The sequence below is a fragment of the Spea bombifrons genome, chromosome 3 (genome assembly GCF_027358695.1).
Source record: "Spea bombifrons isolate aSpeBom1 chromosome 3, aSpeBom1.2.pri, whole genome shotgun sequence".
NCBI lineage: Eukaryota > Metazoa > Chordata > Amphibia > Anura > Pelobatidae > Spea > Spea bombifrons.
The window spans coordinates 22,617,501-22,630,082 of NC_071089.1; the positions used below are offsets into that span (position 1 = coordinate 22,617,501).

Below are 12,582 nucleotides of genomic sequence, written 5' to 3' on the forward strand. Positions count from 1 at the left end.
GAAATCCATTGATACAAACGTATTATTTGTATAAGTGTTAGCAGAAGGAACTTCACTCAACAGAAACAAATACGCTACTTTCGCTTTTTTAACTCGTCTCCTTGATTCACTCCATCATTATGAGAATAGGTGCAAGTTCCTTTGCCTTAATCTCTATTCTGCACGGATCTCTTTCTACTTGCCATTTTTGTGCGAAGGGTTCGGGGGACTGTTCATGTACAACCTGCAGACCTAGTTGAAAAAAGAATCCCTAAACAAGCATAGGATCTATATAAAACATTGAAAAGTAAAACGTGTATGAAGAAATGTGTTAGGTTAACACTGTAAGTGTGAAAGCTGGAAGCTGGCAAATCAAAGCTGTAGCAGTACGACTATTCTGGATGTTATAGCCAGGTAGTTATTTATAACATAATTTCTTAGACTTTACTTATAGCTCAAAAAAAACACAGGGATTCAGTATCCTTTCTCAAAAGCTGGTAGCCACAACTCAATATGTCATTCAAAATACTAAAGAGCAGGTCAACAAATTTGCAGTGTTTTTGGCACAATAACAATAAATGGTGTAATAGAAAATCTCACTTTTCTTCTTATAAAATGAACAAATTTCAGGAAAATAAATAATAAACAAATAATTATCGGAACTTGGCCCATCCCTAACGGCCTCCCATAAGTACCATGAGGCAAGTAGCTTATTGAGACTGGCCCTGGAAAGATCCCATTTCCTATTTGCATTTATCTGGACATCAGAGAGAGTCTTTTTTTAAGTAAAAACAGAATTTGTAATTAAGACTTTTTCCCGCCCGAAATCTTTTTACACTTGCAAAACAAATCTACATGGAAAATAACTGGGGAGGGGGGGGAAGTCATTAGCCGAGTAGATATAATTATCTCTCATAAATGTAAATAAAAGCACTAAATCACTGTGAAATATTGTTATTCTATGTTTGGTAACACTATTTGGCAGAAAACATTTAAAGTTCCATTTTCCTTTTTTTTTTGTTTGGTTTTTTTTTTAAAAAGAAACTAATTTACAAGTCTTTTCATGAGGTTAATCAGTGTTTGCCCTACACAACACTCTTAAATTATTCCGCTCAAAATGCATACCTTTTCTAGCCAAACGTTAGCTACTATCCGGTACGCTTCGGGTTGTATAATGCAAACAATGCGATATAGTTTCTACTTATGAGCCAGAAAGGATAAAGCCAAAAGAAAATTCATTCCAATTCTGTCTGTAGCAGCTGCATATTCAAAGCAGCTCATTTTGGTTGTTAAAATATGTTAAAACAGAACTGCATGTCTTTCCTGGATGAAAATAAATTATCACTATTGTAAGTAAACCAATAACATTATACACTGCTGCATGTTTTATAGTCTCGCTAAACAGTGCTAATCCACATATCATTTCACGCCACTAGAAGATACATTAGCGCCCATTCACACTGGAGAAAAAGAGTTATTCCTGCACCAAGTAATGTATATGTGTGCAATCTAAATATGCAAACAAATATGTACACATTAAAATAACAATAAAAATATATCAATAAGTTTGTAATAAGCCACTTCTGTTCACATTACTTATATATTAATGTTTTATGTCGGCACAGCTTTGGATAAAAATGTGGCCAGCATTCTGTAAAACATGCATAAGCATACGGTATTTATGCAAGAACAATTGTATGGTTTTGCAGTTCGGCTGGTATCTATTTCGTTTGACCTGGCTACATTCCACACCAAAGCACTTAAAATGCATAGACAAAAGTATTGGGACATACCTCTTAATTACTGAATTTAGGTGTTTTAATCAGCCCCGTTGCCACATGTGTATAAAATCAAGCACCTAGCCATGCAGATATTTTAGGCAATGCCATGCTTCCAACTATGTGGGAACAGTTGGAGCCCTGACCTCAACCCCATCAAACACCCTTGAGATTAACTGTCCTTCTCGTCCAACATCAGTGCCTGACCGCACAATTGCTCTACTGGGTGAATGGGCAAAAACCCTACAATCTTGTGGAAAGCCTTCCCAGAAGAGCGGAAGCAGTTCTACAGCATATAGAATGTAATGTCAAATGTCCCTGTTGGTGTAATGGTCATGTGTCCCAATACTTTTGTCCATATACGGTATCTCACAAAAGTGAGTACACCCCTCACATTTTGTAAATATTTTATATCTTTTCATGTGACCAGACTGAAAAAAGACACTTTGCTACAATGTAAAGTAGTGAGTGTATAGCCGGTATAACAGTGTAAATTTGCAGTCCCCTCAAAATACAGCCATTAATGTCAAAACGTTGGCAACAAAAGTGAGTACATCCCTAAGTGAAAATTTACACAGACACACAAACATATATATACATATATATATATACATGCAGGCTGTTTATAAGGTTGTCACTTGAACACAAATGAAAAATGTGTCTGAGCTTAAATCAAATGAATTCACATTACCTTACTTGGATCAGTGTAATGTAAAAGAACATTGGCTGCTTTGATATCACCGTGTGCATACTCCTGTTCATGTATGAATTCCAAGATGTCTAACTAAAAAAAACAAGAACACACATTAACCCACTGCAATACATCCCTGAAAGCCAACAGGTCAGATGTAGCTTTTGAACTTTTTGAGCATGCAAATGTTTGATTATATATGTCAATATATGTATAATATATATTATGGAACATGGGATCTGAAAAACTGATGTGCAAAAAAGTGGCCTCCCAAAATCTCATGGTGAGGGCAGTTATTGCATTTGAGCATCTAGCTGGTTTTGAGCGAGATGAAACTTTTCATCTACTCATCTACTTCATAATACAGACCAAACTAATTTAAGTACTCGCAGCTCATTTAGCCAAGCATTAGGAAATGTCAAGAGTTAAATATTTTTTTAAAGACATTCATAATAATATTATATAGACTACTGCAGCATTTAATAATTAGACAAATCCACTTTTTATATTATTAAAACTGTAGTTTTACACTAACTTTTCTTCTGATACTTATTCATTAGAATGTTGTGAATTTGAATGCTGTTTGATGAATAAATATTCATATCGAGAGGCTATTTCATTTACCCTGCACAGAAGTTTGCCAGTCACAATTTTTGAGCATTTTCCTGTGTTTTTATTTTGGTACTAATATGCTGTAGACAAAAGACATAGGATGTCCTGATGAGTGAAATTATACGATTCCATAAAAAGTAGGAGATTTAAAAACACTGTCCCTTTTTGAGGGCGGTGGAGATGATGGGATGGTTGGGGAGATCCTCTGATCCCCCTGTAACTGGCCCAGGCAGGTGAGAAAGCCCCCCACATTGCCTCCTTTCAATGCTGGTGTGGCAAGGTGGCTATTCCAGTAAGATGAATGGGTGATCGGCCCAGGGTAGAGAAAAAGTCCCCAATTTGGAGGAGTATGTAAATGTATCATTTATTTTAATGTTAAAAAATAGGTTTAGATTTTACAGACTTGGAAACTCAGTTTAAACACATATAGACAGTATAAATTATTATTTTTATAGCACCATCATATTCAGAAGCTTTGTACAACAAGTAAATATTTAGATATATCTTAAAAGGTACATACTTTGCCTCTTAGATATTAAAGTACAAACGCACGCCGTTTCCTAAAAATAAAAGGGTTTCAAAGGAACAAGTTTTCCTCGGGTTACGATCATCTCTTTTAACAATCAGATTTATTAGTGATTTCACTCACCACTAATTTTATTCCTGTATGAAATGTAATTTTGTTCAAGAAATATTTATTACACGGGGCTAGGGAGACAGAATGGTGACATCCACACTAAACGGAAAATGCAGATCTCAGGATAAAAGTAAATGAGAAAAAAAAATAGGATATATGAAAAAGATCTTATCAGTCGAAGTCTGCATGAGACAAATATCCAAGTGCCCAGCATTAAATCTTTGTCTCATGTGGACACCACCTAAAGAATAGTTTGCCCAAGAAAATTGGATGTAAATACATTTGTTTTTTTTAACAAAACATAGCATAAGAAAATTAAGCCTCATTAGTTTTCAATGCCCAAATCCTGTCCATAATAATGTGAATTTGTAGATCTTTTTATATTTTCTCAGGCACTCGTTACCTGCTTGGAGATAGGAAGACACAGTAGGTCTGAATGCTGAAAGTGTAGTATTCAGAAAAAAAACTAAAGTACCTGTTACCCCTTATCCATTAAGGGTCCCTTCTATATAGACTAATTTTAAATTAACAATCATCAGAAAAGAAAGGAAAGTATGGCATATTTGGCAACTTACCAAGCGAATGCCTAGTTGCATAATGGTCCTTAATGGAAATGTGCCACCGTTACTCACAAGCAGTTTCTGCAGATCCACTCCAAGTCGATCTATCACCATAAACCTGTAGCTGTGAAAAGACCATGTATTTTTTTTTTCTTGTCTCAGTTTTTATATTCGGTTAAAAATGATGAACAATTCTAATTCAGCCAAGTTCAGAAGCGCTATTCCTTCTAGGGCAGCAAGAACCAAGCAAAAAGGGGATCCTCATTACCTTCACAACTTTTAGCACAACTATACTAATTTATTAAAGTTACCTATAGTGTGCACTTTTTGTTTTGCCATTATTCTAATTGTTGTGGAGATCTTGTTTAATCGTAAGGGGTTATTTTATCTCAGAGGCGATGAGGTTGGTGACAAAACGCGGCAAAACTTGCATATCTAATCAATTTTGTTTATTTTCCCCTCACCCTATCCTTACAAAAGTGGTGGGAACCAATAAGTAATGTAATATCAGAGTGAACATAATGGGAAGGGACAGTCAGATGCTGACAAGTTAAGATGGTTGCTCCCATGGTATTATATATATATATATTAATCCAAAATGTGCAGATTTTCATCTTTAAACACCATTACATAGAGTGAACTGGATCCACTAAGATGGCAGCGCTTAATGGCATATAGACATTAGCCTTAAACCCAAGGCTTGGGTATGCAGCTCATTTAGTAAGCAAAACATGTGGGCAACATGTCCTTCAAGAGTAAAAGATAAACAATGTTCATTTCCATGTTCATTTTGTTGTAATATTGCTTATTTTGTTCTTCCCAAGGAGAAGACTGCACAATTAATATTCAAGACAGCATAACATGGTGCTCGACCAAAGTTCATATGAACGGAGTTCCGCCAGCAACAAAAGTGAGGTTACATGTCTTGGCGTTATTTGCACCCTTCAACACATTTGCAGTGTCTGTATCATGTTGATAGAACAAGCTACTTGTCATGTTAATTTTGGTAACTTATGTTTGTTTACGGTTCGGTCCATTGTACGCTGAGCATATGTATTGCATTTCTATATAATTTACAGGGGGATTTAGTTTAAATGTATACATTTGTTGACTAGCTGTACAAATGCTAAACCAGCAATAAAAAAACCAAAATTTGAATTTGAGAAAGGAACACGTCTACTTAAGATTCTAAATAAAAACTGAATGCAAATGTGAACAAGAGAGACGTAAAACATATTTGCCATGGAACCAAGCATTGCCTACAGTAAAACCTCAGGTATAAAACTCAGATACAACCACTAGCATGACGGCTACACATGAGATAAGTAGAAGGGAATCTGGGCTAAGAATACCAAATACATATGCCCTGTGTGTGCTCTACTTAGCGGTGGCTATAAGCTGACAAAGCAGTATCATGTCCTAGTGTAGTAGAAAGCTAGTAGTAGAGAGTAGACATCCTCTGAATGCTTTGATCACACAAAAGGAGATAAGGAATGGGAGGATGGATAGAAAAAAGCAAAACTGTATATATAATAGTTAAAATAAATATATATAACAAAGCTGAACATTTAAAAAATACATATTTAAGTGGACCTCAGTGTTGTCAAGTGTCCTCTACAAAAGGACCCCAATGGGATCTCAAGTTATTTTGTACAACTCTACGACATATTTGAAAAAAAAAAAGGAGTTTAATAATTTTTTTATACATTAAAATGTTAAAAAAAGGTTCAAAATGTTTGCATTTAATAATAATTATTGTCATATTGGTATAAATATGGTTTCAAACAATGGTCCTACATGAACTAAAAAAACTTGGGTACATTAAATGAGAAAGAGGAACTATATGACAAAAAAACAAAATTTGCTGTTAAACAGCCCTAGTCTTTCAAATTTTCATCAGTAGAAACGAATCCGACTATACGTTATCTCACAAATAATGTTATGCAACCCTGCTGCTGACAATTATTTGTCTATACCTTGTCAAAGCCACTAGTTTGATGGGGAAACATGACCTGGCAGAAATGAATAAATTAGTCACGAAGATTATGGATAAAATGTGATTTATCGTGCAACGTTGACGGAAGAGATTCTAACAGTTACAACACAAAAGACTCTTACCTTGTTGAGAGGTGTGTAACTTCTCCTGATCCCCAGTACTTGGGAATCCCCAGATAATCAAGTCTATGTTTGTTGATCCATATTTTCACTGTAAGATTAAACAAATGCCCATTTTAACTACTAAAACGTATAAATGCATGAATTCCTTTGTGGAATAAGTAAAGGACAATTGTCATTAGAAAATGTTGTAATGCCTGTATTGTCCAGAACATTTATACATATACATCATTTGCTCTACCAGTTGTTGAAATGTTGCTCTATGTATTCCTTGTAGTGCCGATGCTGACCTACATTCTGCGGTGAAACACAGAGGAGAGGCGTTTATTTTTAACATGACTTTCTTCCTCTTTAAAAAGTAAAAAAACATTTATCCTGTAGTGCGATTTCAGAAGTGACTGTTTTGTAGGTGACTGAAAATGTAGCTGTTTACACAACCTCTCCATCTAATTGAATTTGGATGACTTTACAGCCAGTTGTTTCTAGGAATGAGAAATCTAATTCTAACATACACACACACCAATAAACACACTGAGCTTTTTCTCCTCCTGTCTTGTAAGAAATAGATACGTACTTATGAAACAGAGTGAGAAAAATCCAAAGATGGAGACTCTGCCTGAAGTGTAAATAAATAGTCATCTGAAATCACATGATACCTGTCTTACTGTTTAGCACCACAGGTATCGGCATAGGCCTACATGCAATAGAAACATAGAATTTGATGGCAGATAACAACCACACAGCTCATCCAGTTGAGCGTTAATATCAGCATGATGGAGATATGACAACCATTAAGGGGTTCCCAGGCAAATATGTGACTATACTTGACATTTCGACAAGTCGAGAGAGTAGTAAATGAATATCAATGCTAGAGCCACATGTTGGGCAGTAATTACTGAAATGCCCAGCAAATTGCAGTTACCAAGGTTACATGCATTCGTTTTAAAAGTCCAGTTCCACTCATTCTAAGGTTTACTTGCCTATATGTCATTTTATTTTTGTGTCTGTAGGGTTATTCCCATAAAAAAACAATACGGGATGCTTAAAGAAGCTTTCTCAGCACATGCTTTTGTGTCAATTGACAAATCCTGGCACCAATTATGAATAAAGCAAATATTTACATGCTTAAGCAATCAAATCTAAAAAGGATTTCGGTATTCAACAGTACTAGGAATAATGTTGCTTATGCTACATTTAGCTGTAAAAAAGTGTGTGATGTATAACCATTAATGTAAGAAACTTAAAAAAAAAAAACACTTACTTTCTTCTTCTTTTACTGCCCTTTGGTAAAATTTCAGTTCACAAAACAAAGGTCCATTTTGGTGGTTTTCCTAAAAGTAAAGAATAAATAAATGGTACTCAAATAATCTAGCTCCATTTGTTAAACAATCTAGAAGCAATACAATTCATACATTTTATCTGATAACACAAGTTAAGAGAAGCAATTTCATTACTGTTAAGATCCTTTTGGGGAGCATGGCGTAAAAACATACTGTAACTAGGAACCAGCATGTGGTGGTGGTGCACTAGTTCTATCATTTTTATTCATATCATTGTTGGGATGGAAGGGAGGTCCAAAGAGAGACATCCCTCATGTCTATTCCAGTAGGAAAGAAGTGTTAGGCAGCCTTGACATGCATTGTTGCAGTAACTTTTTTCATATTATTCTTAAAATCAGCCAGCAGGGGAGCAGGTAGAAATCTGTGTCACAGTCCTTCTTGCTACTTAGCTAGACCCCTAGGTATAGCGGTCCCCTGCTAACAAATGCTCTTGTAACTTTTGTAGCCTAGCTAATTTTACAATCATGTGATGATCGCTTATAAGATGGAAAGGTTTAAACAAAAAAATCCCTTCGATACAAAAACTAGCAATTTGGCAATCACGGACTATAAACTATTTCCTTCTTTAAACTATAACATTTACATTTTTGATAACAGGCACACTTTAACAGCAAAATCACTGTTTGAAAGAACATCACCGAATATAATGAATGAAGGAATTATTTTACGTATTAGTCAGAGCAACAATTAAATGCCTTCGTAGGGCCACAGAAGTTGACTCCATATAAGCCATAAACCTCATAACCATTCCGTCCATCTATTCTGTGGCAAAAAAAAATGTTGCTTCATTTTAACGGTTATCATATTAATTGCTAATATACATTTACTATCATTTAAGTATTCTTAAGGCCATATTACCACTTTAATAACGTGCAAGGCATCTTCCGTTACTGGTTTATCGCAGTCTGGAGAAGCTGGGGGGAAAAAGTTTAGGATTATTATTATTAAACATATAATATATAAATAAATACATACATATATCAATAAAAGGCAAGTTTTAGCTTTTTTGCAACATAATGTTGCAGTCATATCCCAGCCCCAGGGTCTTTTAACTGTTAAGAAAAACATGAAAGTAAGAAATAGTTGCATTTTGTACACTACAAAAATAATAGATATTTATAAAATGTGTTTAGAGGCTAATTGCCTTTTTAAAAATTTAGTTTTCCATTGATTCCCAGGTAGGATGACCGCATCAGCCATGTTTTCCAAGACACATATAATTTTTACAGCATTTTATCTGGGCTGGTCAGCAATATGTAAAAATTATATGTCCTGGAAAACATGGCCGATGTGGTCACCCTATTCCCAGGGGAGGCTTTGCTTTTAATTATGTGCACATAAGTAGCATTTATCTTGTTTCTATTGGTCTCTCGGCTGTAGAAAGCTAAGAAAACAGTGGAAAATCACCCAACATGAAAACTATGATGATGACAAATACCCTCAGTATGGGACCAATCAGATAACCAATTCCTGATTTACAAAACCAATACTAGTTTATTCTTACATCATTAATTGATCATGTTAAAGATTGATGCCAAATTTATGAAATATGTATAAAGTCTGTAAAGTTATTCTGCAACCATGTTCAAATATGTAAAAATTACCCAAATATATTAATCCAAATCCTCCTTGTCCAATAGCTTTTCCCAATCTCCAACATTTTCTACTTGTGTCAGTTAGGATCAAACCTTCTGGAAGTGGGGTAGGCAGTTTATTTTTAAGATATCTGTTTGGAGGCATTTGTTTCTAGAATAATCAAGAAAAGACAAATATTAGTATTTATTCCTTCCACAAAGTTTCAATGTGTCATCAGCATCATCGAATTGTGATTCTGCAAGAAAAAAAAAAATATATGTTGCGTTCAGCAAATAAATGCAACAAATGTGAAACTATTACTAAGAAGAAGTCCCCATTATCTGGATCAGCTCAGCTTTTGGGGAGTGGAGCTTTGTGGCCTACCATGGGGCAGATGGACCTAACGTTAGAGTACACTGAGCCCATGTTCCATCCTCTGAAGGGTACATGGCATAAAAACTACCATGGAACGTTTTAAGAAGCATCTACTTAAAATCAATTAAGACATAACGGAGGTATTGCTAAACACTAACTTTCATTCACCAGGCAAGCCAAAAACTTGTTAGTGTTTACTAACGCCTCCGATTGATATGTGAGATAGATATATATATATATATATCACACATAGGTTAGTGTTTTAGGATACAGCCAGGAGATGAACGACACATCAGGTGCAAGTAGTGTTAGGGTAATAATGCCCTGGTTGGACATCAGCTGGATGAATAAACACTCAGGACCACTTTTAATTATTCACTCTGGTATATGTTGTATAGGAAGGGATTCACACTTACATCACTTTTAAATTCCACACAGAGATATGTGATAAATGCAGCGATGTATTAAGAAGGAAGGCAGGCTGTAATAATCTATGTGAGATATAACTAATACAATATGTTTAAGGTATCGGTGATTCCCTTGGGATATTGGTGTAAATGCAATTATTTGTATACCAAGAATGGCTTTGCACACCATATCATACACACTTCACTTGCATTAAACAGTGCAACAGATTGCATTCGAGTTCAGTCTCATCTCATTTTGTACTTACAGTTTCTGTTTAAGTTCAGCCAAAACCCAGTAATTTCACTCATCGTGCTCAGCCCGCTTCTAAATTTATTCACACAACTTTATGAACAATTTCACTGCCAGGGTGCATCTGACATCATTATTGTTTATTAATACAGGGTTATATAGGTCTATATATGCTCCGGAGGAAAGAAGTTTAGTAGTAACAAAATAATTCCTAAGAACTGCAGAAACTTTGAGGAAACGATGCCGACTAATCACGTGACAGATCGGGAACAGCCAGGGAGTGTCAACAAATATTGTGAACACTTCTATAGGGAGTGTCGTAAAGTTACACTTGCCTTAATACACGAAACAGGATTGAGCACTCATATGCCTTTCTGCGCTTGTTGGCTATAGACCAAGTAACATTCGCCTATTACACATGCAGTGCTGCCCTGCAGTATGTAGGATGTATAAGTAACTCATTCTCTCTGGAAGCTTATACAAGCCACATACTGCAGGTCAGCCCCTTACATCTGCTGGTTAGCAACACATGAAATATATGTGCCCTAAAGAAAAAGGCCATTGTCGCCACCCATGTTATAAGATATTAATATTATCAGATTTGGTGGTAATAATAGAAATAAAAAATGGTGTGATTCTGCAGAGTCCACGAAAAAGCCCATCTAAACTAGTCTCATTTCTTTTTTTTTTTTTGTGGCATATCTCATACCCCTGAACATTTCAGGCATTCCAAGTTGGGATACCTGTTGAGGGGAGGGGGATGTGGCTAAAGACATGGCTACCCACCAACCTCACACAAAAGGTAGCCAGCGTGATGGACAATGGAGGGTCTAAGTGGTGGCAAGTTATACAAGATGCTCATTACTAATGCAGGATCACATAACGTTGAGTTGCATGACCACACTGAGCCCCCACTTTTGCAAACAGGCCAACCTAGTTCACCAGATCTGTATGAAGAATTAAAACTCGTCTAGGGGGCAATTGCTCCTCAGGTCACTTACTTCTGGGTAAAGTGACATTTTGCTTTCCCAAATTATTTCCTCTTGGCGTATTTTCTATCATTGCTGACAGGTCTGGGGGGACAGGGGCAGCCTCTCTGCCGCATAACAGGGAGCCAATCGTCCTTTTTGTGATCAAGTCCCCTGTAGCTCCACTGCTGAAAGGGTTAAAAGGGGGATCCTTACTATTGTGGAGGACTGAGCCAATTTGCGTAAAAAGGTGACACGTGTCTTTAAAGAAGTTAAAATATGATGTCATATCCAGACACAGCTAAGCTTTGGGTAGTGCCAACGATAAATATGGGACGGTGCTGTTGAGGTGTGGAAATAGTATGGTAATACACCTTGATAGGAGAGCTGCATTAGGCTGGGATACCTATGTTCACCCTGCACACACTGGGGTAATGAACATACCTAGGCACTCTCTGGGTTTGGCCCAGCAGTGCTTCTCTGGTTCTCCAGGACAACACAAGAATCCTTCGGGTCGTGGGAGCGGGGGTCTTGACACTAAATGGGGGTGTTTCCCGCAATGTCAGCGGCACAGTACACTGACATCAGCAGGACAAGGGTTGTGTGATGAGTTGGATAAATGTCCAAGTAAAATTATAGAGACTTTATTTACGTCCTTGGACAGTAAAATATAGAGCAGGGTAAACACAATGCAAAAGCAGGCTAAATGCTTGCCACTTTTTTGCACCAAAAGTAGTCTTACAGAGGCATAATCTACAGAGCCCGCATGGAGGTGATTACAATTATTATGTGTAAGCATAGACTTGAGCCACCATTTCTGTGTTTTTGTCACTGTTGGTGTAACTGGCCTGGACCAGTAACAGACCTGGCTGGTTATGTGGCAAACAGTACAAATGGCCCGTGGGCCACTGGACATTTTTCTAATTGCTGAGAACATGTTATTTAATAATCTACTTTGTCCAGTGCATGATTGTTGGTCCCAGTCCAGCCCTGCTGACCTAGTATTTCCTGGGAAAGCTAATCATTTCTTGCATTTTTAATTACTTGCAATTCTGCTTTTGCCGCAAAGATAAGGTAACACTAGTCAGGGTAGCCTGGATTTTATATGCATTGATGTTATTAATCTTCAAAAGCAAAGCTAGGCCACAACTCAATGTGTACCAAAAAAACTCATTACCAAATGCCATTACTTGGCCGTACTGTGAATTTTACAATAGATCTAGCCAAAGCTTAGTTATATTATGATCCAAGCAGTAAAGAAATCTTTCAAACCTAAATTTTGTTTTTAAAACTTT

The 12,582-nt window shown here is 36.4% G+C and overlaps 1 protein-coding gene across 1 annotated transcript in view; it reads right to left on the reverse strand.

The window, feature by feature from the left end:
* Positions 1-9,452, reverse strand: part of VRK2 (VRK serine/threonine kinase 2) — a 29,406-nt gene extending 19,954 nt beyond the window's left edge. Inside the window, exons 1-6 of the mRNA XM_053459044.1 lie at positions 9,317-9,452; positions 8,571-8,626; positions 7,634-7,703; positions 6,376-6,463; positions 4,273-4,381; positions 2,449-2,541 (exon numbers count right to left, since the gene is read on the reverse strand). Of these exons, the coding sequence (XP_053315019.1) occupies positions 2,449-2,541; positions 4,273-4,381; positions 6,376-6,463; positions 7,634-7,703; positions 8,571-8,626; positions 9,317-9,452 (552 nt within the window). The remainder of the gene's footprint in view (positions 1-2,448; positions 2,542-4,272; positions 4,382-6,375; positions 6,464-7,633; positions 7,704-8,570; positions 8,627-9,316) is intronic.
* Positions 9,453-12,582: the final 3,130 nt, after the last annotated feature.